The 24,779-nt window shown below is 53.5% G+C and overlaps 2 protein-coding genes across 16 annotated transcripts; one reads left to right on the top strand and one right to left on the bottom strand.

Moving 5' to 3' along the window:
• The first annotated feature begins 94 nt into the window (after positions 1–94).
• On the top strand, positions 95–10,045 carry Fam131a (family with sequence similarity 131, member A). Of its 7 annotated transcripts, XM_030249332.1 has the most exons (8): positions 95–473; positions 1,769–1,830; positions 2,740–2,882; positions 5,923–6,016; positions 6,269–6,451; positions 6,630–6,746; positions 6,837–6,904; positions 8,425–10,045. In XM_030249332.1, the coding sequence occupies exons 4-8, from the start codon at positions 5,947–5,949 to the stop codon at positions 8,605–8,607; spliced, it is 621 nt and encodes a 206-aa protein (XP_030105192.1). In that variant the 5' UTR covers positions 95–473; positions 1,769–1,830; positions 2,740–2,882; positions 5,923–5,946; the 3' UTR covers positions 8,608–10,045. The 7 variants fall into 7 exon arrangements, with proteins under 7 accessions (XP_030105192.1, XP_006522804.1, XP_006522803.1 ...); XM_006522740.4 differs by lacking the exon at positions 6,837–6,904 and having other exon boundaries at positions 109–473; XM_017317161.2 differs by lacking the exons at positions 95–473; positions 1,769–1,830 and adding an exon at positions 1,905–2,178 and having other exon boundaries at positions 8,425–9,165.
• On the bottom strand, positions 9,436–24,747 carry Clcn2 (chloride channel, voltage-sensitive 2). 9 transcript variants are annotated; one of them, XR_384520.4, is made up of 25 exons: positions 24,454–24,747; positions 22,910–23,978; positions 20,614–20,770; positions 20,329–20,460; positions 19,881–20,009; positions 19,655–19,788; positions 19,473–19,550; positions 19,313–19,391; positions 19,058–19,183; positions 18,893–18,977; positions 18,691–18,792; positions 17,556–17,640; positions 17,273–17,428; positions 16,881–16,950; positions 16,571–16,725; positions 16,103–16,316; positions 15,635–15,768; positions 15,295–15,467; positions 15,078–15,192; positions 14,844–14,917; positions 14,574–14,633; positions 14,420–14,458; positions 14,175–14,279; positions 10,556–10,642; positions 9,436–10,438 (listed from the first exon to the last, which is right to left on the bottom strand). XR_384520.4 is itself a non-coding variant. In XM_006521749.4 (25 exons), exons 8-25 carry the CDS (start codon positions 19,354–19,356, stop codon positions 10,244–10,246), a joined length of 1,929 nt encoding a protein of 642 aa, XP_006521812.1. In that variant the 5' UTR covers positions 19,357–19,391; positions 19,473–19,550; positions 19,655–19,788; positions 19,881–20,009; positions 20,329–20,460; positions 20,614–20,770; positions 22,910–23,978; positions 24,454–24,733; the 3' UTR covers positions 9,436–10,243. The 9 variants fall into 9 exon arrangements, 4 of the variants coding, with proteins under 4 accessions (XP_006521812.1, XP_017172351.1, XP_030104812.1 ...); XM_006521749.4 differs by having other exon boundaries at positions 16,571–16,681; positions 19,058–19,137; positions 24,454–24,733; XR_003951748.1 differs by lacking the exon at positions 24,454–24,747 and having other exon boundaries at positions 20,308–20,460; positions 22,910–23,109.
• Positions 24,748–24,779: the final 32 nt, after the last annotated feature.

A 24,779-nucleotide genomic window follows, 5' to 3' on the forward strand; every position in this document is an offset into this window, starting at 1 on the left:
TCTGGAGGGTTGAGATCTTTGGATCAGCTTGACACAGTGATGAGTGCTGTAGTGTACTTTTGCTCCTACCAGATTGATCCGAGCTCTGAGCTTGAGACCCTTGTAGAAGCCCTAAATGAGATGTCCTATGTAAAATGACTGCATGGTCTACCGGCTTCTGTCAGTATCGCTCCGCAGTGGACTGGAGATGCTGTGAGACCCAGGCTGTCACTGAGTGGCTGTGACGTAGGCTTGCCCCGCCTGCTCTGGGTGGGCACGGCCCCGCGCTTACGTCACCGGCCCTGTTCCCCTCTCCCGGGAGCGGCAGCAGACGCGCTGCTCCCACCCCCTCCCCTTCTCACAAGCTGTCCCCTCCCTGGTGGTGACCGCGGCCCGACCCTCTGCAAGGCGATGGCCCGGGTCCCGAGCGCGGGCTAGCGTGCCTGGGTGCCTTGCCATGGGCTGTATTGGCTCTCGGCGCTCAGCCGGTCAGGGTAAGAGGTGGAGGCCGGAGCATGGATAGGGAGTCGGGCTACATAGCTGCCAGGTGGGGCCGTGGGTGGTAGGGGCGGTGAGGAGGGGGCTGGTATAAGGAGAGGGAGGAGCCTGCGTCAGGAAGGCGGGTTGGGCCAGAGGAGCGTACGGCGAGGGGGCTAGCCGACTCTGACTTGTTCCTGTGGCCTGCCTGCTACTGGGATTTTCCGTGGTGTACTCACCTTCTGCCTTTTGCCTGTATTCCTGCTGCTGAGAGTGGCTGCGGGGGCACAGCCTGGGAGCCGCAGGCCAACCTGCGGCCCCCACCTTCCCGGGCTCCAGGCAACTAGCCTTTTGTATATACATACTTCATTGCCTACACCTACCTCTCTGATCTCAGTGTCTTAGGAGTGGCTCTTTGCTGTGAACCTGCCTCTCCTACCTGGGTGCTCTCATCCTCAGGAGTCAGTTTGCAAATGCTGGCCAAGTACCCCACCGAACGCTAGTTTTTGCCTAACACTTGCTCAGAGCGTCTCCCAGCTGGTTGATTAAAGGGTCGGAAGCCCCAGGTGGAGCATCTGTGAGCAAATTGATAACCTCTCACGCTCACAGATAATTTTATTCCTATTACCCCCCCCCCAAACAAAACAAAACAAACAAACAAAACAAATCACACTTATTCCGAGCAGAAAAAGTCCAGGTCTTCCTATAGCCGCTGAGCCCTGCTCAGGCCTTCTTTTCCATGAAAACATGTATGTGGTCGGGGGCGGTGGGGTGAGGAGAGAAGCACTTTAGCTCTAGGTCAGCCAGCCTACCTCCTGTGTCAAGGAATTAGTTCGGAATGGGTCCTGGGATCTCCAAGCAGGTGGTCAATCACACAAAGCATTAGTATGGTTGATGTTTGAGGTCTTTTACAAGTAAACTCTGGCTGAAATGTGGACTTCCCTTAAATTCTGGGATTTGTAGTCCCAGAAATAACCTCGTGGGTTATGAATTTAAGAAGTGGCAAGGCAGCCGGGCGTGGTGGCGCACGCCTTTAGTCCCAGCACTCTGGAGGCAGAGGCAGGTGGATTTCTGAGGCCAGCCTGGTCTACAAAGTGAGTTCCAGGACAGCCAGGGCTACACAGAGAAACCCTGTCTCGAAAAAAAAAAAAAAAGAAGAAGTGGCAGGGCGCTCTGACTCCTGGTCTGCACGGAGTTCAGGAAGTCATCCTCTCCTGTAGTCAGGGAAGAGTGTGACTGACCTCAGGACTGGCCTTGAGTACCAGGTAGGCGTCTGGCATAGCCAGTAACCTGTTTTCTTTCTGGTTGGTAGCATTTCTGGGGACCACCAACTGGCTGAGGCCCAGGGACAGAGACGTCTGCTCCAGCTAAAAGGTTAGTTGTGATGTACGTGGCCAGTTGGCACTGTGTAAGCTAAGATGAGCCTCAGCCCCACAAGCCAGAGAACTTGGCGAGGTCCCTGGCACTCCCACTTCCTCAAAGCTATGAGACAGGAGTGTTCTCCTTATGTGACTAGGCATAAGTTCCAAGTGGGGAGGGGACTGGCTCAGCATCCGGAGCCAAAACAAGAATAGAACTGGGAGCTGGGCCTGAAGCAGTTCAGGCTTTGGGCTCTCTGCATCAACACAGCCAGCATGCCTATGATTTCTGTGCTGGGCAAAATGTTTCTGTGGCAGCGCGAAGGGCCTGGAGGACGATGGACTTGTCAGACAAGTCGCAGAGGTGAGAGCAGAGATCATGGATGTGATCTGGGAAGCGATGGGAAACTGAGCAAAAAGGAACACCAGGTGTGGAGAGGAAACTCTCTCTGGTTTAGATATTGGGAAGCAGACTGAAAGGGAGAGACTCGGGTTGGGGCCATTAGGTAATGACTTACAAGGGTGAAACTTAGAAAAATCATGGGTTTGTTGGGAGTGATAGCCCAGTTGAGATTGGTGAGAGGAAAGAATCCTGGGGAGAAGGAGAGTGAGAGGGGGCCAGTGCTGGTGGGCAAATTTCATGCACTTTTCAAGGGTTGAGATGCGGGCGGAGAGGTCAGGGGTTACTCATATTTGGGTATGAGTAACGTAAGTTCTGATGGCAAAATAGTTGTAGAGGAAGGTGTCCTTAGGGATGCCACAGTCAGTTGTGGGATAGGGGGTTTCAGGAGAGTTATGTGCGTGAACTCAGATTGTCTGCGAGATGGGGGAGGGGTAATAAAAAATGACACGGCAGCACGGTGAAAATGGCAGTCTTGGTAGAAGTGGGAATGCAGATGAACACCGTTCCCTCCCGACTCCTCAGTGGCTTCGGACCCTGCCTGGGCTGTGGAGTGGATCGAACTCCCTCGAGGTCTCTCTCTGTCCTCCCTGGGATCTGCTCGAACTCTCCGAGGCTGGAGTCGGTCCCCCCGTCCTTCTTCCGTGGACAGCCAGGACTTGCCAGAGGTGCTGCGCCTTTTCTGTGCATGTTTGGCGGCGGGGGGTGGGGGTGGGGGTGGCGTTCACATTGAGGGTTCGTGTGACCCCTCCCCGTTCCTGCCTCACCATCCTGCTTCGGGCTCTTTTTTCCTGCTAGCGGAGGCGCTATCCGGCAGGCCGCCCCCGCGCCGGTCTGCTCTGCTCGGCGTGGTGCCAGCGGGCTGGCTTGCTAGCGCCTTCGGTGCTGACGTCAGCGCATCCCAGGCCGTATCCCGGGAGACCCTGTTGCATGGTGATGGGTTGCCAGGGAGATATACACCTTTTTCTTTGGGCCAGGGCCGCAGCTGCGCGGAGCGTCGCTGGGCATGGATGGCCCCGGCTGGGGGAAGAGAGGGGAGGGAGGGAGAGCCGGCCAGGAAACACCCGCCAGGTTCCCCTTCCCACAGGCCTGGCCAGAGGCTATCGGCGCCAATCTGGAGGCCCTGTCAGTCAGGTACTGAAGGAGAGGGACGGAGGATGGGCCTGAGGTCAAGGGGCAGGTGGAGGCCGCTTGTGCCAATTGGAACCAACCATAATGGAGGAGAATTAGGTAATGCTGGGAAGGGGGTGTGTGCTTCAGTTATATTCAGCATAGGAAAACATTTGCTGGGGCTTATCAAGGGACCGTTAAGTCAGGTACAGGATGGAGTTAGGAGTCCATATGGATTTAACTCTGACCCTGCCATCTCCTGCTTCCTCCGGAGTACAAGGCAGTCAGTACAGAACATGGGAGGGGCCGTGCGTGAGAATTGAGGGTGTGAAAAAAAATAAAAATATGGGTTGAAGCATTATTACTAAGAGACACTTGTGGCCTTGAGTTACAGGGAGCGTTGTGTAAGATTCTTTTTGAACCTTTTGATGGCCTTCTTGGTCTAAAAAGCTGGTTCCTTTCCCTTGAGGCAGGCAGGATGGTGAAAGAATTTGGTGGTATTGGCAGAAATGAGTGCTGGACTTCGAGAAAGGCCAGGAAAAGGCAGAAGCTTCCTTGTGGCAAAGTCCTTAAGTGCCTGAATAACAGAGGAAGAGCCTGAAAAGAGACGTTCTTTCTTTTAAAAATTAAAAACATATATCTTTAATTAATTATATGTGTGGGTATGCCCATTGAGCCTGGAGGTGTTTGACCTCCTGGAGCTAGATTAACAACAGCGACCTGATGTGGATGCTGGAACCAAACTTGGATCCTATGTGAAAGCAGCAAATGCTCTTAATCTCAGAGGAATATTTTCATCTCTCTAAAAAGTTTTCTTTTCCCCTAAAACACACACACACACACACACACACACACACACACACACCAAAAAAACATTTTAGATTTATTTAGTAATTGTGCAAGTTTTGAAATGAAGCCATTTTGATGCACTTTACCCTTGGGAAAGTGTACTTTATACCTTGTCTTATTCACTTGGCCCATGCATTTACTTATTAGCAGGCATTGTTTAAACACTGGGCTGCTGCAGTGATCATACACTAAATTCCTCAAAGAGGCAAAGACCAATGAAGGAAAACCATATTTATACCTGGCAAGTAGACTCCATTAATGGTTCATTGATAGAATATATAGTGATTCATTGGAGACTCTAGTGACAAGGTAGACCACTATTTGAGTAGCAAGAAGGCCTCTCTGAGGGGATGATACTTCAGTCACAACTGGAAAGATGAGAAGGCCAGCCATGGAAAGTGATGAGCATGAAAGAACAGAAAAGATTATATACAGACTTCCTGGCTGAAAACGTACAGGAGGTTAGAGGGACCTGTGCTGACCTGGGGAGGGGCTCAGGGAGGCTTAAGGGAAGCAGTGGTGGGACTAGTGTCAAGGCAAGCTTCCATGCATGAACAGGAGGGATTCTTTGTTGTCAGAGATATATTTGTTTTGAGATAGGGTCTTACATAGCTCAGGCTGCCCTCTATTTCCTAGTAGCCAAAGATGACCTTAAACTTCTGACCTTCTGCCTTCACCTCCCAAGTACTAGCATCCTGTGTCAGTTGTCACAAGACTTGGTTTATGTGGTGCTAGGGACCAAACAGTGCTTTCTTTTTGTTGTTGTTGTTTTTTTGTTTTTTGAGACAGGGTTTCTCTGTATAGCCCTGGCTGTCCTGGAACTCACTTTGTAGACCTGGCTGGCCTTGAACTCAGAAATCTGTCTGCCTCTGTCTCCCAAGTGCTGGGATTAAAGGCGTGCGCCACCACTGCCCGGCCAAACAGTGCTTTCTTGAATGGTAGGCAAGCACTATACCAACTGAGCTACAGTCCCTGGCACCCTTGCTAGATTTTAGGACCAGATATGTGCAGGCAAAGCCCAGGGAAGAGTTGATGGTGATCCTGAGAACTGGAGAATGGTTTTGACTAAATCTGAAGTTAGAAAACAAACCTGGATGTGAGGAAGAGAATGTATTGCCTTGGCTTTGGTGATGCTGAGTGTGTGGCTCTGGCAGGCAGTCTAGAAAGATCTGGACATATATCTAAAGACACACGGAGGAGCGGGGGAAAAACTTTAAGGCCATGTCTGCCTTAGCTGTCTCCCTTCTCCTTTCCTTCCTCCCCTGTCTTTTTTGGTTTTGTTTTTCTTTTTGAAGGACAGAGTTTCTCTGTGCAGCCCTGGCTGTCCTGGCATTTGCTCTGTAGACCAGGCTGACCTCGAACAGAGACCCACCTGCCTCTGCCTCGTGAGTGCTGGCATTAAAGTCATGCGCACCACCAGGCCCATCCTTTTCTCAGAGGCTCTCTGCTCCACATTTCTTCTTTTCTTCATTTGTCTCCTTCCCTATTGGGAGCTGGGAAGATGGAGACGCAGCTCTTCTTTTGTTCTCTTGGGCCTGAGTCTCCATTGCCCCCTAGGAAGATAGTTTGTGGACTCCAGCTTCTTAGCCCTTTCTGCATGCCACTGTGCCACTCTCCCACATATAGGACATACATGACATGCCATCCTAGCATTCTTCCAAGCTACCAGTGGGGCCTTGGCTTAGGCAGGAGCATGTTGGAAAGAAGGTTGTTTGTGTCAGGGCCACTAACCTGACTGTGTTACTCAAGGTGAATGTTGGAGACACAGTCGCGATGCTGCCCAAGTCCCGGAGAGCTCTAACCATCCAGGAGATCGCTGCACTGGCCAGATCGTCCCTGCATGGTATGTACCCCATGTCTGTTTCTCTGCCCACTTTGTCCATCCTTCCTTCTTTTCCTCATGTCTTGTGGGACTGATTACTGTGGGAATATTTCCTGTGGGAATTCTGGGGGATTTCTTTTTTGCAAATCAATCCTAACCCTTCCTCCTCCTACCCAAAGGACATAGAGAGACTTTGTAACCCTCTCCATTTACTTCCATACTGGCTATTCCCTAACCCTTGCCCTCAACCCAACTTCTCTCTCCCACCTCCAGGTATTTCCCAGGTAGTGAAGGACCACGTGACCAAGCCCACAGCCATGGCCCAGGGCCGTGTGGCTCACCTTATTGAATGGAAGGGCTGGAGCAAGCCTAGTGACTCACCGGCTGCTCTGGAATCAGCCTTTTCCTCCTATTCAGACCTCAGTGAGGGTGAACAAGAGGCTCGCTTTGCAGCAGGTAGGTAGCAGATTTATCATAGGGCTGCTGCCTCTCATCTCACTGGATCTGGCACTGGGGCTGGAGTTCTTCCATACACCTCTCCCTGCCCAGAGACCTCAAGGACATCTCCTGTCTGCAAAGCCAGGAGATAGTTTAGCTCCTGTGTATGTCAGTCAACACTGTGTCTCTCTGATAGGAGTGGCCGAGCAGTTTGCTATTGCAGAAGCCAAGCTCCGGGCATGGTCTTCAGTGGATGGTGATGACTCCACCGATGATTCTTACGACGAGGACTTTACTGGGGGAATTGACACAGGTGAGGAGTGTTTGATCTTGCCACTTGGGGTGAACTTGCCTGGTAGGTGTGATTCACTCTGAGACTCCCAGAGCAACTTAAGTCTTCCAGACAGGAGGAAAGAGACTATCCAGGCTGACCTTGACACCTCGAGGACAAAGATCACCAGCTATACTCAGGTGGGAAAACAGCACTTTGAAATGGAACAGCTCTTTTCTATAGGTGCTGAGCCTGCTCTCTTCTCTGTGTGTAGTGAGCCTTGCAGTTCTCAGAATAAAGAAGAAACAGCTCAGGGAACTTGGTGCCTCTTGCGTACCCCCTACTACCTTCTTGCTTCCAAGAGAATCTGTGGTACCCTTGCCTTACCTCTTTGAGGAGGCTTCGGTTGGCTGTGGCCACACAGATGATCTGGCAGCACGGTACCCAGCACCTCACAGGGCAGCAATCCCAAGCAAACAGGAAGGCCTGCTGGGCCTGGACTCCACAGGATGCTGGCTCCAGCTCAGCATCTTTGTATTCCAGCCTGTGGGTCTTGCTTTGGGCCAGTGCTTGCAGAAAGGGACCCTGGGGGCCTTGCAGCTGTGCTCAGCTGCTCTTTCATCTTCCGTTCCTCGGACTGTGTGGCCAGCTTTCCCTGCAGCTTCTGGTGGCTGGCCTCACAGGACCCCTGCCCCCAGTGCCTGACTCTTTGCCTTTGAAGATCACCTACTAGTTCCTACTCCTCTGGCCAATTAACAAGGTTTTCAAGGCCAAGCCTGCATTGAAAGCAGGCACAGAGCTGCTGCTGTCGTCCAGAGGGGATTGAGTTGAATGCTTAAGGCCAAGGTGGAATCATCAGTATATTATGATTTTGGGGGGGTGTCTTAATTTTTTTGTTTGTTTGTTTTTTTGAGACAGGGTTTCTCTGTATAGCCCTGGCTGTCCTGGAACTCACTCTGTAGACCAGGCTGGCCTCAAACTCAGAAATCCGCCTGCCTCTACCTCCTGAGTGCTGAGATTAAAGGTGTGCGCCACCACTGCCCAGCCTACGCTTGGCTTTTTATTTTGTTTTTGAGAAAGGGTCTTACTAGCCCAGGCTAACCTCGAACATTTATTGAACGTCTGTGTATAATCTTTGAACACATTTTTAAAACTGCACAGCTTTTTCTGGTGGGGACAGCCCTTGGTAGGATGCCCCACTTAGTGAGCAGAGCAAAGGCAATTTAGCCTTTACTGCTTTGGGTAATGAGCAACCATTATATTGATATGATTATATTGATATGGTCTTGCATTGATTGCTTGCCTCTTCTTGATCTAATACTGTAAAGTAGATATTAGAATTTCTAATTCGCCGGGCGTGGTGGCGCACGCCTTTAATCACAGCACTTGGGAGGCAGAGGCAGGCGGATTTCTGAGTTTGAGGCCAGCCTGGTCTACAGAGCGAGTTCCAGGACAGCCAGGGCTATACAGAGAAACCCTGTCTCGAAAAACAAAAACAAAACAAACCAAACAAAAAAAGAATTTCTAATTCACCATGAAAGGAGCTGCGGTATCAAAGATCAAAGACTTGTTCAGGTTACCCAGTTCCTACTGACTCCCCTAATGACCCCTCCCCACAGCTATAAGGGTAGGTGTGGGAGTCTGTGATTATGTGGTTTCCACATTGACCTACTGAAATGGAGCCAGCAAAGCTGTTTTTTTTTTTTTCTTCCCTTCACAGACATGGCTGGGCCTCTGGGGTCCCACCTCCAGGACCTCTTCACAGGTCGTCGATTCTCCAGGCCTGTGCGCCAGGGCTCTGTGGAGCCAGAGAGCGACTGTTCACAGACCGTGTCCCCAGATACCCTGTGCTCTAGTCTGTGCAGCCTGGAGGATGGGTTACTGGGCTCCCCAGCCAGGATGACCTCCCAGCTGTTGGGTGAAGAGCTGCTCCTTGCCAGGCTGCCCCCCAGCCGGGAAAGTGCCTTCCGCAGCCTGGGTCCTTTGGAGGCCCAGGACTCCCTTTACAACTCACCGCTCTCAGAATCCTGCCTTTCCCCTGCCGAGGAGGAGCCTGATTCCTGTAAGGACTGCCAGCTGCTCTGCCCGCTGCCCACAGGCAGCTGGGAAAGACAGCAGCAAGTCTCTGATGTGGCCTCTTCTGGGGTGGTATCCTTAGATGAGGATGAGGTGGACCAGTGATCCAGACATGCCCGGTGGGGGCGTGTCTCCCCAGGCTGCTGCCTGGGGCAGAGCCTCTGTGGCCAAATGTGGGCTCTGAAGCTTTCAGAGGGCTTCTGGGAGCACTCACTTCTCCATTGTGTGTTTTGCATGAAAGTGTTTGGAGAGGAGGCAGGGGCCAGGCTAGGGGCGCATGTCCTGCTTCCACTCATGGGGTTTGCCGGGGCTTGCCCGGGGCCCCTGGGGCATGGCTACAGCTGTGGCAGACAGTGACGTTCATGTTTCTTGAATCCAAAATGCCACATTTCCTCCTGGGATGTGAACCTGAGAGGGTTGTGGCTGGGCTGAGGAGGTGGAAATGGAGGAAGCCTGGCCACACACCCTCCCCCCTCCCCCACGCCCCTCTCCTCTGCTTTTCTCTTCATCCGAGTCCATGTGCAGTGCGTGACTGAACCACCACCTGTGGGGCTGGCTCCTGCCCTCCTGGAGTCTACAGATTGAGCCATCCCCTAAGGGTCCCCTTTGCCCAGCTGGGCTCTGCTGTGCTTCACCCCTCCATTGTGTCTAAACCTTTTTTTTTTCCCCTAAAGACAGGGGGTTTCTGGTCTGTTCTTTGAGCCGATCTTCTTTGGGAGGCACTGGAAAAGATGAAAGAGTGTGCCCTTGCCCCCTTCGCTGCTCCTCCACCCTGGCCCTTTCCCAGCATGGCAAGGTTGTGCGAGCACATGCAGAGACTCAGTAGGGCGGAACTGGAAAAAGTAAGGGCTCTGCTTGTTACAGAGCTGGGAGGGCCTTGTCCTTTCATCGAGGACCACAAGGGGGCAACCCGGGGAGCCAGATTTGTGCCAATGAATGGACAGTCATGAGGGAGTAGCTGTCCTTGGGGGAGGAAAGAGGGTAGTGCTTTTCTTGGCTGAATGGAAGGCTGTAGCCACAGTGATAGGGGGCCCTGTCCCAGGCAGGGCGTTGCTGATCAGCCAGTGGAGGCCGCTGGCAGATTGCGAGGACACTGGGGTTGGTAAGTGGCAGCAGAATGAATCTCAGAGGCTTGGGCAACAGGTAAGAGGATCCAAGGTGAAAATATGAGCCAACAGCACAAGTGTTCTATACATGAGTGGCTAATTAGGTGTTTATTCTATTTATTGTTTTATTAAATTAATATAAAAATCTTTGTAAATTTCTATATACATCTTGTCATTGGAGGCTCCAGTATAAACCCAGTTTAGTTCTGCCCTTTTCTCAAAGATGGGGCAGGGGCCATAGAACCCCACCTCATCCCGCCAGGACACTTGATGATCCCCCAGCAGTTAGGGTGGCCTTGGGTTCCAGTTTCTGGTCACTGCTGCTTGCAGAAGGAATACAGGCCATCCGTAAGGGGTTCACTGGCACTTGTCATCACTGTCGGAGGGGGTACCCTCTCGTGGGAGGCCGTGGCGGGATCTTGGCCCCCAGAGCGCATGCACCTCAGTGGTCTCTGTGTCACTGCTGCTGGTGGCACTGTCCCGGAAACTGGCGAGGGGTGGCCTGACTTTAACACCCTGTGCTGTGACAGAGCCTTCAATGGCCTTCCGGAGCTGGAAAGGTAAGAGTCAGATGTGTGCCTCAGACTCCTCCCCAGCACATCCCCTGGGGGAGCCAGACAGCTCTGATGCTATTTGGAAGTGTAAGTGGCTTTGGCCATGTCACCTCACCTCCTTTAGGGTGACAATCCCAATGAGTCTGCCAATGCTGGTGACATAAGCATGGTCCACTCCCAGCAATGAGAAGATGGTGTGGGTCTGCAGAACAGAGAGCAGAAAAACTTGCCTTGATATCCAAGGGAATAGCTCAGAATCACAAGCCAAAGGGGTCTAGGGCAAACTGGGGATATGACAGTGGGAGGGACTGCTGGAGGGACATTTGAGCTCTGAGAATATTTCTGTGTCCCAAAGCTTAGAACCCAAAGTCTCAAGGTTGCTTGTATCTATCACGCTTTCCTAAGCCATCAGATGTGACCACCAGGCTTCAGACTTTATCAACAGTTTCCATTTGCTGTCTTGAAAACAGCTCTTGGCATTTCCTGGAACTGGTTATCTACTGTTTGGGGTACACTTATGAGCCTCTCGGCATAACAGGTGATTCAAGATGGGTGGTCCCAAGTGCCTTACATACTTTATTATTATTCTAAATTATAGGAAGGACAAGACACAGCATACTTAAGAGTCTCAGTGTTGGTGGTTCTGGGGACTGAAGCTAGGGTGTCAAATAGGCTGGGTAAGGCTCCTACCCACTGGGCGGTAGCTCCAGTAGTAGTTCACTACTTAGCCCAGGCTGTCCTTGAACTTACTATACTGCTTTTGCCTCAGCCTCCTAAGTACTGGATTAGATGTGTGTGCCACCACACCCATCTTAGAAATTCAGTCTTTGAAGTCATGTTTCTTCAGTATCTGTAATTGTCAGGTAGTTAGCAATCTCTCGTTATATAACGAACCTTACACCCTACGTGCAACAAATGAACCCTATGAGCAACAAATTAGCCTTAATTTCCTTGTCTTCCCTTGGAGGAAGCATCTTTACTGCAAGATCTCCTAGCTTAAGGTCCTGTAATCCTCCCCACCTCCTCTGCAGGAGCTATTAAACAGTTCCGTTTTCCTGTTCATGCCAAATCAGTGACCTAGCAGGCTACATGCTTTTCGGTCTGTGTACAACTTGTGGCTGGCAGTCCCCACGATGCACTGCTCCACTTGTGCCGTCCTGCCCAGCTCTGCCTCACTATGCTCTGGACTGAGAATGGAATGAGTTTTCTTATTTTCTGCTTCTCCAGCTGGGCTCTGCCATTCTAGGGCTTTTCCAAACCTGAGTAGCACCAGGATTCCATAAAGTGGCCAAGCTTTTGGAGGGAAGGGCTCACATATCTGGGTGGTCTTGAACTTGCTATATGGATGGATGACGGCCATCTAATCCTCTATCTCTTGAGGGTCGGGGACTACCAGCATGCTGAGTTTATGACATTCCGACTTATGGCCCTCGGAAAGTGACCCTCCTGACCTTAAAACAGATCACTGCTTACTGCTTTCTTAGTAGATTCTAATTTAGAAATAGCTGTAGTGGGGCAGTGGTGCCACACACCTTTAATCCCAGCACTTGGGAGGCAGAGACAGGCAGATTTCTGAGTTAGAGGCCAGCCTGGTCTACAGAGTGAGTCCCAGGACAGCCAGGGCAACATGAGTAACCCTGTCTCAGAAAAATGAAACAAAGAATTGAAGCTGTAGAATTCTGGTCTTTTACGTTATCATTCCCATCCTTTGTACTTGTGTTAGTGGTTCCTAGGGGGCTTCTTGCCTTCCTGTGGTAGTTTAAGTTTATAACAAACACCTACTTTGTTCTTTTCAATTTTAATTTAATTGGACACCAGGGAGCCTGTTGGCGGGCGGGAGGGCCCACATTATGTGGGCCTGGGAACTGACAGGGAGGACAACGGAGCCTTCTGAAAGAATTCTGAGAGCCTCGCCAGAAGAGCTGGGTCTTGGGCCTGACTGAGAGACTTATGCAGGCAAATGACTTGCTTACTGCATGACCACAGAGTTTTAGGTCGGACTGTCTCTGGGTCCAGGCTCAGCGTGGCTACTTAATTTCTTTATCCAATTTTATTTTACAATTTCCTCTTCTATAATAATGGGAATGTCACACCAGGTAGCGGTGGTGCATGGCTTTAATCCCGGCATTTGGGAGTGACAGACAGGTGGATCTCTGTGTTCTTTCATGCTGTGTTAGTTGCTTATGGTGGCCGGCCCAGTGTGAGGTTTACAGACTGTGGAGTTGTATTACTGGTCTACAGAGTGAGTTCCAGGACAGCCAGGGCTACAGAGAAACCCTGTCTCAAAAAAAAAAAAGTCATAACATTGGAATGTCACGTCACCCATTGGCTAGTGTGGCTGTGAGAACTAAATTACCCTAATGAAGACCTTAGCACAGTGCTGGGCATGTAGCAAGCACTTAGCAAGCCATCATGACCATTCTGTATGACAGACAATCAAGGGAATCATAGCAGGGTGTGACGGTGTGTGCCTGTAGTTTCCTGAGAGACCATGGGCAAACTGTCACAGTTGGAGGCCGGCTTGTGCTATATGAGATCCTATCTCTGAAAAAGAAAGACAACAGATGGCTGCTGACTGGGAAAACCTGAGGTCTGGGGAAGCCAGGCTCTAAGTACCTTCTCACCCATCTCTTCCTCTTCCGCCCTAGTATGGCAGTTCCTCTCTCATTTGATCTGAGGTCTCTATCTGAAAGTCTCCACAAGTTCCTTTTGCTGTTTTTGTTTTGTTTTGTTGGTTTTTGAGACAGGATTTCTTTGTGTAGCCCTGGCTGTCCTTGAAATTGCTCTGTAGACTTGGCTGGCCTTGAACTCAGAGAGATCTGCCTACCTCTCCAGGGATTAAAGAGGTGGGCCACCACCGCCCAGCTGTTTTGTTTTTCTTTTGTCTCCTTCCCATCTTGGCTCCTGCTTGTATGTGTTTGGTATGCTGACTTTATAGCAACAGTTTGTATCTACACCAACCTTTCACTCTTGTCTACCTACCAATGGAGGCTTCCACATTAAGTCTGTTAAAAATGGGATTAAAGCACTCCTTGGCTTTGGTTGGGCAGCCCACATTCCCCGGCTTTACATGGCAGCTCTCAGGTACCCAGTGGTGCCAGCCAGCCCAGCTTTGGGAGTCCATGCCTCCTCCATGTGTGTAGCCCATTTGCCTCCCATCTGTTTGTACATGGCCCTCTTCCTGTTGCCTCCTCTGCTGCGCTATCTTCCTCATCTACCAGTTTTCCCTAGAACTGCTTGCTGTTAGACTCTCTGGGGTCTGACATTCCAAGCACCCTACTGGTGTCTCTCATCTTTGTTTATCTCTTCACTGCAGTGGCCTCATCCTTCTGGACAATTTGTTAGCTTGTTTATTAGATTTTCTTATCTGGCCTGTTTTTCAACCCCTCCCCCTCTTTTTTTTCCAGTGTGGGTGTGTATCAGCCTTGTTGGGCTCTGGCAGCCTCCTGCCTAGCTCTGACCCTGGCCTGGCCTTCTGGCTTCCACCCAGTTCAAGCTGTGTCTTTGTTGCTGCTTTGGTCCAGAATTCCATGGGGTAACTGTGAGCAGAGGAAAATTGATGCCTGGCTCCACCAAGGAGCAGGACAAGGCTAGGGAGTCCTGGCTTACAGACTTACATGGCTGAAAGCAGTACGTTTTACAAACAGCATTGAGTGTACTGTCTCCTACTCTTTCTGACCGCACTGCTCTGAGTCCAGACTTGGGTAGGACTATCACATCTCTTCCTGTCCTACCTTGTGCAAAGAAGTCCGCTCCACCAGCTGGAAGGGGGCAGGGTCGATTTTGCAGTCACTGAAGTTGACTGGCTCATCTAGCTGCTGTTCTTCCCACTCTAAGATCTGAGAAGAGACTGAGAATTAGGGAGAGAGGGAACCCAGAAATTCCACTCTCACCTCCCCGGAAGGCTGGTTTGCCAGCTTTCCTCCCAAGATGATAACACACCCAGAAAGAAACCCTCTAGAGTCTAATGGCATCTTACCTCCTCAGGACTCATCTCGGCTTCCGGGTCTGAGTCACTCTAGGAGGGAGACAGGAAGGTGGATGTACCCCTGGCTCTGGGAGGTCTGTCCCACCTAGAAGCCCAGCCCTCCCCGCCTGGTGCTCCTGGGCTGCAGGGGGAGGGGCACACGTACCGCCAGGGAGATTCGGACCCGCTTCAGCTTGCGCTTGTCACAGGATTCTGACTTTTCCAACTTGGTCAGAGCCAAAGCAGAGAGGAGTTGAGGTTATAGGGAGAGGGGATGTGAAGGATGGGATGGAGCCCAGGAGGAAGGGCATGCTGCAGGGGCAGAGCTGACAGCAGAGCAGGAAGCAGGTCGAGTGGAAGAGTCATCGTAGGGTTAACTGGGAGAATCAGAAGGGGAGCTGGGCAGGCAGGAGAGGGCAGCATCCGGGCTACTCACTTCTGATGTTGCCTCCAGAGGTGGACTGCCACAGAAGAGGCTTCTGAGGGCAATGCCTGCTGACTCCATGTTGCCTGTGTTCCAAACCCAAGGTCCAGAGGGACAAGGGAGATAGGGGTAAAGTGCAGAAGGCAAGGGGAGAGGTTTTCCCCACTCTTCCCTGTCTGCCTGGGTAGCCTCATCCAGCTGCAGTGTGGCTCAGGCTCTGTCTGAGCTGGAGGAGAAATGGCTCACCTGTGGTACCTTCCTGCAGGCTTGTACTGTTGCTGGGCCCTCTCTTTAGAGCAGGCTTCAGGGGCTTGTGAGTCTGCCCGTGGGCTCCAGAGAAGCCCGAGTCCTCTGTGTTCACCTGCACAGACAGGAAGGGGCTGGGAGACTATGGTTCAGGACCTACGAGGCTACAGGCTGACACTTTAGGAGAATGTGTGGGTATGGAGCGTTGCCCCCTTACCTGGAAGCGGATAGATGTCTCGGAGCTAGGGGGGCTCTCCTGATCCGACGGTGGAGACAGCTGGGCTTTTCTTAGCTTTTGCATGTGCTGCCGCCTGCGCGCTGGGCTCAGCTGGGCTCCTAGTAGTGCTACCACCTGTGAGCGTTCGATGGATCCCAGTAGGATCATGGACTCTGGACAGAGCAAGGGAAGGGACTCAGGAGCTGGAAGTGACCTTCCTACTTGCTGCCGTCTACACCCAAGCCCTGGACAGAGGCTGCATACCTAAGGGAAAAGCCTCATTCTGGGCTCCCTGATCCTTCCCGATGCCCAAAACACCCGGGACCCCTCCTGGCCTTACCAGGAGACTCCACTAGGGCCAACATACGGCCCTTGGTTCTGTGCAGTGCCAACCGCAGGTCCCGAAAAGTGCAGCTGAGGGCTACATGGGGTACATCCCGAACCATGATGTCCTCGACTCGCACCCGGTACTGCCTGGAGGGAGAACTGTGCACTCAGGGTGTGCTCAGCATGGAAGACTGGCCCAGAATTACCACCACCACCCCAGTGTCATGAGGAAGGGTGCAGAACCAGAGGGGACAGGAGTGGAGGGCCCTGGGCAGTTAGCATTCTCTAACTTCCTCCTGGGTTGGGTCAGTAGAGGCCAACTACAGGACCCCCCCCCCCCCAGGGTGAGGGCAGCTCTAATGCAGAGCAAAACAGCTAGCGTCTCAGCCTCACTGGTAAGAGACCTTGCTGGAGGTGGGGCTGAAGGGTCCAGGGAGGCCTACCCCTCACTCCCACCCTCTTTGCACTGGGCCCTTCATACTGGTGGCGGCCCCAGCCCAGCTCAGGTAGGTAGGGCAGCTTCTTGATGCGGATGATACTGTCATAGAGCGATGGCTGCAGGCTCTGGGCAACAGCATTAGCCAGGATGACAGCAATCATGACAGGCAGAATGTGAGCGATCTGGCCCGTGAGCTCGAAGACAATCACTGCTGTGGACACTGTGTGTGTCACTGCTCCTGCGAGTGCAGCCGCCCCTGGGAACAGCCATGCTCAGTCTCCTAAGGATGCTCAGTTCCTAAGGGTCTCTGGGAGTCCCTCAGGGTGGTCCCAAAGAGTAATCGGGCCTGCCAGCAGGGGGCACCAGAGCCCCACAGTCTAGCTGGGCCAGGGGTCTCCAAATGCAGCTATGGACTGGGGACTCTGCTGGGAGTATAAATACGCGCCTAGCATGTGCAATAACCTGGGTTTGATCCCCAACACCGCAAAGCAAATAGAACTGGGTGCTCACCGACCACAGCATAGCCTCCAGGTACAATTCGGTAGGTGCTGCTATCTGTGTGAATCCCATCTGGGAACCAGGCGGCCATGCTTTCGCCCACCAGCCGCCCAAATGCCGCTCCTTCAGGGAGGGTTTTAGGAAGAGAAAGAGGTAGTAGGGGAACACTAGGAAGAGAGAGGGCCAGAGGGGGAGGGGAGGGGCCAGTGGGCCATTTAGTAAAGGGGCAGTCCTATGGGAGTTGGGGTTTGGGCTAGAGTTGAACTCTACAAGCCATAGCCAGAGGGTATGAAGGGTGGGAGACAGGCAGCTGCAGACTCACCAATGACAAAGACAGGCATGAAGGCCCCACAGGGCACTGGGATAGTGGTAGCCAGTGCAGACATCCAGAACTGTAGGCAGGATGGGTTCAGAGCTGAGGCCTCAGGGAAGCAGACCTTGCTCCACCCATCAGGCGCAATCTTCCCAGCTAGCCCGGAATCCCCAGAGGTGAAGAGAAAAGAAAGGACTCTACATGGCTTGGGTTCAAATCCTCACATCTGACCAGCTAGCTGTTTTGGCAGTTACATCTTATCTTTTGACTCGCCATCTTTAAAAAAACATGGCTAGGAGCCCCTTTCTCACAATCTTCTGATCCATGCTAAGTGCTTGGGCTAGCACCTGTATTTAGCGGCCTGGGTAAACAATGGTACACAGCTGTGGAAGGAGTCTCACCTTCATGAGGATGAAGATGACCAGAGTAAGGAAGACATTGGCACGTGGTGGGCTCCAGGCCTGTGAAGTGCTGGGTAGCTCTAGATCCTCAACCAGGCCCTGGCGGACCCACGTCCGGTTGTCAAACAGAGTGACTAGGGTCTCCTTCTGTGAGAGCTAGTGAACACAGTGCTTCAGTCTGGTGCACAGGACCCCAGGAAGAGTGCATGTGAACAAGCAGTCCCAGTCATGCTGCTGGGTGTGCGTGTGCGTATGTGTGTGTGTCACGTCTCACAGGGGCTACCTGTCCGGCCATGAACTGTCCAAAGCCAGGGGGGAAGGTCAGAGTGGAGATGAGCAGAGTCACCAGTGCCGGGAAGAGCAGCCGTCTAAGAGACAGAGGGGTCACAGCGTCAGACAAGCGACACCATAGGCCAGGAGCCTTACATATCTCAGGACTAAGATCAGAGCAGAGCCTTGGCTTATGTATCAAAGCATAGAGCCTGGGAGTAGGTCCTTCTTATTGTTTTTGATGCCACAGCTCCAAGGGTGATGGGATTATTATAAGAGCTGGGGGGGGGGCTGGGGTGTGTCCTTCCCTGACCCCGTAGGAGGCAGCAACAGTAAACACATGTCTAGCCCTTTCTTGGACAAGTCTGAGCTGTGACTGACTGCCTCTGCTCTCAGAAGCCCCAGCTGAAGGGCAAGTGATATGAGGGCTTAAAGATGTCTCTGCCACTATTTGCCCCTCTGTGGTGACTTGAGGGATAGCAGTCTAAGCTCAATGCAGTGGCTCGAACCTCTGACCCTCCCACTGGGAGGCAGAGGCGGGTAGATCTCTGAGTTCAGGGCCAACATGGGCTACATAGAGAGTTCCAGGCCAGTCAGGGAAGGTAGTGTGGAAGAAGCCAAGGTCACTCATAAAGTCGACCAGAAGTCCTATAGGAAACAGGTCTCATGTCTCAGATACCTTCACATTCCCAGTTCTCAGGCTCTTAATGGAAAGAGCTATATTCTAGAGAGAACTTATCCATTCACACCAGTCATGGGATAAACTGAGGCACAAACACTACCTGCTATCTGGATTGGGCCTGAAAACCCTGAGAAAACCTCAGTGCCCAGCCCCTGCCTATGGTTCAGAAGTAACCATTTCCACTGTGGCTTCTCAGCATCAGACAATTTCCCAAGCTTAGCAGCCTTTATGTTTTCATTTGACAGAGACATAGTGTCACACTGTAGCCACAGATGGCTTAGAATTTGCTACAGTTCTCCTGCTTCAGCTTCTGCAGTGCTGAGATCCTAGACCTGTGTTACCCCACCTCGCTGAAGTGCCTTATTTTGACTGGGCTTCTACTTCAGACCCTCAGTGCCTCCCCCTCTCCCTACGTGGTCCTTATACAACCCAGAACAGTCTGGAGAAGAGTCTGTGGCCAACATACTTCCTCATGAGGAAGCGGTTGATGGTTTTTTGCTTCCGCATCACCTGGACAATCTTCCGGTTCAGGTAGACAAAGAGGGCTCCCCCGAAGCCACTAGCAATGCTAGAGAAGAAAGAAGTACAGGGGTAGGGTTTCCATGAGAAGTACATGCCTTTTCATGGAAGCCTCCTTCCTGACCTACGCCCTCCCTTTAACTCCTTACCCAATGACAGCAAAGGCTGGCAGCTCTTGCAGGTCAAATGGGAAGTCGAGTCGGAACCGAGTTTTGAAGAGAGCTGTGATGGTTTCTAACGAGGAGAAGTAGGGGGGCAGGTCTAACTGTGTCCCATTTAAATTACCTTAGATCCCCCTCCCCTAAGATTCCCACCTTCATCACGGTTCCACACTGCCAAGACCCGAAAGATGAAGGCACTGAAGGTGGCCGCAAAGAAGCCCCGCCAGTAGTTCCTAACAGCGAAGAAGGTGGAGGTGACTTCAATGCTGAATAGGACCCCTGCAGGGGGCAGAGGACATCACCCTTGAGGCCAGGGTCTGACCTATGGACTTAACTCCCAGGGGAAGAGAGGTAGAGGAGGAGAGGCCACATGTAGGGCTAGGCTGTGCTGAATGGAGCCCTGCCTACCTCCGATTGGTGCGGCAAAGCAGCAGCCCACTCCTACTGCGCATGCAGCAGCTAGCATCTCCGTGTTCCGGGACTCATGCTGGCAAGGATGGGAGGCAGTGTCAGCTTGGGCTCAGCAGACCACCCTCCCGTCCCCTAGATCTTAGGGCTTTCCTCTTACCTCATAGATACCCCCAAAGAGGGAGAGGAACTTGCTGAGAAGGGCGGCACACATGCTGGCAATGTGCACAAAGGGTCCCTGGAGGTAGGGGTCGGTAGTGAGTAGGGACGGGACTTTCTGGACCTTCGCCTGGCCTTTTCTTCCAATGGGAGGGACTCCTTCATTCCCCAACCTGCAATTACCTCTTTGCCAAGGGGCATCCCACTGCCCAGGGCACAGGTTAGCCCAATGACCTTAGCTACAAAGGTCTTGAGGGTGAGGTATTCTTTCAGCACCACTCCCCGAAGGATGGTTTTCATTTCGGGGATGCCAGACCCTGCAGAGATACATGTTCCCAGGAGCATTGTCTGATTACACACGCCATTCCATTCGGGAAGCTTGAGCCTCCCCCAGCTCCTCCTATCCTACCGACAGCCTGTGGGGCCAGGATCTGGGTGAATCCAGCAGAGAAAGTGATGAGGACCACGGGGTAGGTAACCCAAGCCAGGTACTGGAGTAAGATGTTGGTGTTTAAGCCCCGGGACATCCATTGCTGAGCTGTGGGCAGAAGACATGCCTGCTGGACTTACAGTGCACACACCCGCACCTTGCCTGCCACTGGGACACAATGATAAGACAAGTGTACAGAGCTGGGACGGAGGGAAGGCAAGGCTAGAGAAGGCATTCACTGGGACAAAGCCCATCGCAGATAAGACTGTTGCCGAGGGAAGGGAGGAAGGTGTGGCCCGTACAAGTGGCAGTCATTATTGCCTGGAGATGGACAGTCAGACTGGCCAGAGGAAGTGGCCAGTAGCCAAGTTACCTAAACAACTGTGGCATGCAGGAAAGAAGTTACCTCGCCAGCCTTTGCCCTCACCCTGTAGACAGACAGCGATGGCATAGTCCATAGCCCAGCTGACCAGTGCCATGAGGAGCCCCAACAGAACCAGGAAGATCCAGTCTTCACCGACCCTGGACACCAGGAACTTGTGGCAGCGTACAGAACAAACTGGAAGCAAGGAAGGGAAGATGCATAAAGAAGCTGGTCCCAAAGTGTTCCTACTCTGTACCCTGTTTTTCCCCATCGCCCATGGGCAGCTCTAATTGTCTTTGTCTCCCTCAAAATAGAACACCCAGGTCCCTGCCCCAATCTGGATCTTACTGCGACATCTGGCACATCGGCTCTGTCCATATTCTAGGAGCTCTGGGGTAGCCCGGGCAGAAGGGGACCCCTTCCAGGGCTCAGGCCCTCCCAGGCGAATACGAGCAGCTTCCTCTTTGGCAAAGGCCCCGAGTTCCTGAGTGTACCGGCCATACATCTGGAGCAATGGACAGAATGTAGCATGAGCCTGAGTATCTGAGGTGGGGAGACAGAGAGTTCCTGGGTTTTGACCCCACCCCTCGCTCAGCTCCTGCACTGTATACCCCATCTTGAATCCAGTTTATACTCAGGCTCAGAGTGTGGGAACAATGCACAGTGCAGACTGCGGGGGCTGTCCTGGCCAGAGTGATGGAGACAGACAAGGTACAGGGACACAACTCTGGGGGTGGCAGAATAATCGGTCCTCTTCTAGTAAGTCAGGGGTGGAGCAGGAGGGAAGGGTCCAGAGGAGGGAAAAGATGGAAAAACCTGAGGCAGTTTGAAAGTAGGAAGGGGGAAGGTCAGAGGGGCAGTCAAGGGCATATGTACAACAACAAGAACCTGGTAGAGCTGAGGGCAGCGGAGCTGGGCCTAGGAGGTCCCAGCCCCAATCCTTATCACATTCCTGCTGGGCCTTTGGCCTGTGACCAACTCAGCTGCACCCTTCCCACCCACCCTAATCCCCTTGTCCTCATTCTCCACTCCCAAACCCCCATCAGCCTGTCAGCCCAGCAGACACGGAAAGCCTCTTTGGGTGGATAGGCAGTGCTGGGTGGCCTCAGGCCTACTCTGGAACTGCATTTGGGGCCAGTGACAGGTTCAAGGACCACCGAGGCTGGAGATGGCAAGGCTGTGGCTACTAGGCTGATTGATGGGAAGGGAGAGTGTTATGGCTGGACCTGCCAAGCTGGGCGTGTGTTGGGGGGTGGGGAGGAGCAGATTCTGGCTGCCACCCGCGGAGCTTCAGGACACAAAGGGCTCCTGTTGGGGTTGGGGGGGGGGAGGGAAAGATAGAGACACAGGGTGAGACATAGAAGAAAGGGGGGGGCAGGGGGGGGAAGAGGAACTTCAGAGGAAAGGCAGAAAGAAGAGTCAAGGAAAAGCAACATAAGTGTCCAGAGCAGGGAGGAGGAGGAAGAGTGTACAGAGAAACACAGCAGGTGGGAGGAGGTGAGCAAGACAAAAGGGTGGGAGGGGAAGTGGGAGAGGCCAGAGCAGGGAGCGCTTGACCCTGAGAACTCAGTCCACAGGCACAAGGAGATGGAGCAGCCGCTGGTGCAAAAGAGTTACCATTCCATGTTAGATGCCTGGCTTCCATGGCCAAATGCGCCTCTTCTTGACCCGTGGACGGCCAGGATATGGGCCATCTCCAACAAAAGGGCTTGCCTCCACTATCGATTGGCACTGTACTCTCATACCAGTTATTCTGTTTCACAGTCTCTGGTAATTGGGCACCTCTCTGACTCAGTTACAGCCCAGGCCCTCTCCTACAGCTGTTTCTCCCTGTTATCCTCTCGGGCAAATTCCAGCCTAAGGTGATAAAAAAGAAACTACTGGGCCACTTTCTTTCCTTAGGGCTTGGTCCCCCATTCTGGTGAATGGCTTCTCAGCAATGGTGGTCATGAGTCATCTCAAAGCTCAGGACCCCTGCTTCTTATGAGGTCAAGGGACACTCCATGGGCGTGGGTGGTGGTGGTGGGGTACCTGGCTAGATCCAGCTGGAACAAAGGTTTCAGTTCTCACACCCATTCCTGCTTCCTGCATCGGCCCTAAAGCTTCAGTCCCCAGGGTGGCAAAAAGCCACCTAAGCCACCTTTTCCAACAGGGTCTCCTGAGGAGTTCTTGTCAATGTTGGGCTTGAGCTGTTAAAGGCAGGGGTTGGGTTTGATTACTTCCTACTGTCTTTAAGCTAAGCCTGGGACCATGTACACAGCAGGGACCCAGGAGGGTGTTGAAAGTAGATAGACATGTGGATCAAGTTCAATAGTATAGATGGTGTTCAGAAAGAGCACTGGGCTGCTGTAACTTGGACTCAAGTGGTAAGTGAAGAAAACAAAAACGTGTATGCAGAAGTGGGTAAGAGAAAGGACACCTGGGCCAAGCACCTGGTGTCATTGTCTTCTGCAGGCCACCAGTCTCAGCCAGAAACCAGCAAGCAGCTTTCCAACACTCTGAACCCACAGCCTGGCGGATCCCGAACCTCAGTTTCCATAGCTGAGAAAGGCTGAGGCCGGGTTAGGGTAGGCCATCTGTCCTCACACTTTCCAGGGCAACCTGCAGCATTGGTCCCGTAGGGCAACCCTTGGGTTTCACTTACCAGGGTCTGCTCGTACTGCAGCGCTCGAGGCTCCATCCCTTCCCCCGCCGCCGCCGCCGCGGCCGCCGCAGCCGTTGCAGCCGCCATCTCGGTGCACTGTCCTCTTGCCTCCCTCTGCTTCTCGGCCTTGACTCAGCTCCCGGCCCGCTGAGCCCGCGCCCGCACCCGTCCCGTCCCCTCAGCCCAGGCGGCCGAGTGCAGAGTGCGACGGGTCCCCGGGCGCGCGCCGCAGGCTCAGCCTCCCGCTAGCGTCTCCTCCTCGGCGGGCGGGCCGAGGGCGGTGCCCTGCTTTGCTGCTCCGCCCCGGCCCATCTGCAGGGGCGTCCCTGCCCGGCCGGGGTCTGCATTGGGGCCGCCTCCTGGTGTCCGGAGAGGCGGCAGGGGGCGCTTGAAACACGATCTCGCACCCCTTCGCCACGGAGGCCCGGGATTAACCCAGCGCCCTGAGGGTGCGGGGGCCGGGCGGGGGCGGGTCTGCTGGCACGTGGAAGGGACGGGCTCTCCCGCGGCTGCAGCGTTGTGCGGGAGGGGCTGGAGATGTGGGGACTCTTGAACTGGGGTAGGGGGCTACTGACAAAAGCTAATTCGGGCTCTCTAAGCCAGACCGGACAGGGGCAGCCTCTGCTTCACACTTTCAGGCGGCTCAGACGCATCTGGGAGGATGCCCGAGAGCCGGCTCCCTCCTTGCCTCCCTTTCTCCTTCCTTTCCTCCGGGTTCCCCCGGGAAGGTGCACCTGGAATGGCTAGGCCTGGAAAGAGGGGCGGAGGTGGAGGTGGGAGGGGACGGGAAGGGGTGAGGCCCGAGGGAAGGGAGCTATTGGTGCGGGGGAGGCCGCTCCTGGGAGGCGGGTGTGTGTGTGTGTGTGGGGGGGGGGGGGAGCAGAGGTCGCTCCTCCCAGGCACCGCTTAAGGGGGAATTTGAGTAGCTGCTGACGCCCTGAGGAAACGGCCTACTGAGGCTCCACATTGTCTTTCGGGGTCCTGGGAAGGACAAGAAGAAGGTGTCGAGGGCACAAAGAGGATGGGCAGCGTTAGGTTGGAGCCACTGGAGAGGACAGTGTCCAGAAATCTGTGGAGAAAGAATAGTACCAGGATGAAGACTCATTCAAGAAACAAGAGGGTGCCCAGCACAGGGGCTGTAATGAGAGGAGGTAGCACCTAGAAAGAAGGTATTGCGAGCTGTCGCCTCCCAGTGAAAGGCGCACTTCAGTGTCCAGAAGAGGGTGGTATAGTGGGGTGACAGGCAGTACCAAGTTCAGTTGGCAGTGTTCTAGGGGATCAGTGTGAGGCTAGTGCCAAGCAGGGCCAAGGGAAGACGGGAGTGGCGAGGAGGTGAAGCCCCAGGGGAGGGCACAATGCGGGCTTTCCTTTCCCCGAGAGTGACATCATGGCAAATTCCCAAACCGGACGCACCCGGCTCCGGTGATGTCTAGCTGGTCCGAGCCAGCTCGCACCAGCTTTGGGGATCTTGGTGACAGTCTGAGGGGCTGGGCACCGGGTCCTGGAGGGCTGGTGCTCTGCGGGCGGGGTTCTGCTCCACCTGCCTGCAGCGCGGACTGTGCCCTCGGCCGGCACGCGGACTTCAGGGAAGGGCTAGGGCCGGGCTTCTCTGGGCCAAGGATCAAGGTTCCTGGCTGGGTTAGGCCCCCAAGCTTTCCACGCTTTGGGATCCACAGTCTGAAGAGGGCGCCGTCGAGCCGGGCGCAGCGCGGTACCCCGTCGGAGGTGGGACTTAATCTGTCCCCGCCTTGGACGGAGTCACCGAGTTTTGAGACTCGCCCACAAGGCCCGAGCACCTCGGAGGTGGCCCTTCCCGGCGGAAGTGAAGAAGCCCCGAGAAGGAGGCAGCGGAAGTGGCTGCGTGACTGCA

This window comes from Mus musculus, chromosome 16, assembly GCF_000001635.26.
Source record: "Mus musculus strain C57BL/6J chromosome 16, GRCm38.p6 C57BL/6J".
NCBI lineage: Eukaryota > Metazoa > Chordata > Mammalia > Rodentia > Muridae > Mus > Mus musculus.

Excerpts from the sequence above, each read along its gene's own strand:
- Clcn2 (XM_017316862.2), bottom strand. The coding sequence starts at position 22,996 with ATGGCGGCTGCAACGGCTGCGGCGGCCGCGGCGGCGGCGGCGGGGGAA. Across the intron at positions 20,010-20,307 it reads TGAGGGCAAAGGCTGGCGAG|CTCAGCAATGGATGTCCCGG; the intron begins GTAACTTCTTTC and ends TTCTGCCCACAG. Across the intron at positions 19,789-19,880 it reads CCTGGCCCCACAGGCTGTCG|GGTCTGGCATCCCCGAAATG; the intron begins GTAGGATAGGAG and ends GTATCTCTGCAG.
- Fam131a (NM_133778.2), top strand. The coding sequence starts at position 2,091 with ATGCCTATGATTTCTGTGCTGGGCAAAATGTTTCTGTGGCAGCGCGAA. Across the intron at positions 2,883-5,922 it reads ACAGCCAGGACTTGCCAGAG|GTGAATGTTGGAGACACAGT; the intron begins GTGCTGCGCCTT and ends GTGTTACTCAAG. Across the intron at positions 6,747-8,424 it reads TACTGGGGGAATTGACACAG|ACATGGCTGGGCCTCTGGGG; the intron begins GTGAGGAGTGTT and ends TTCCCTTCACAG.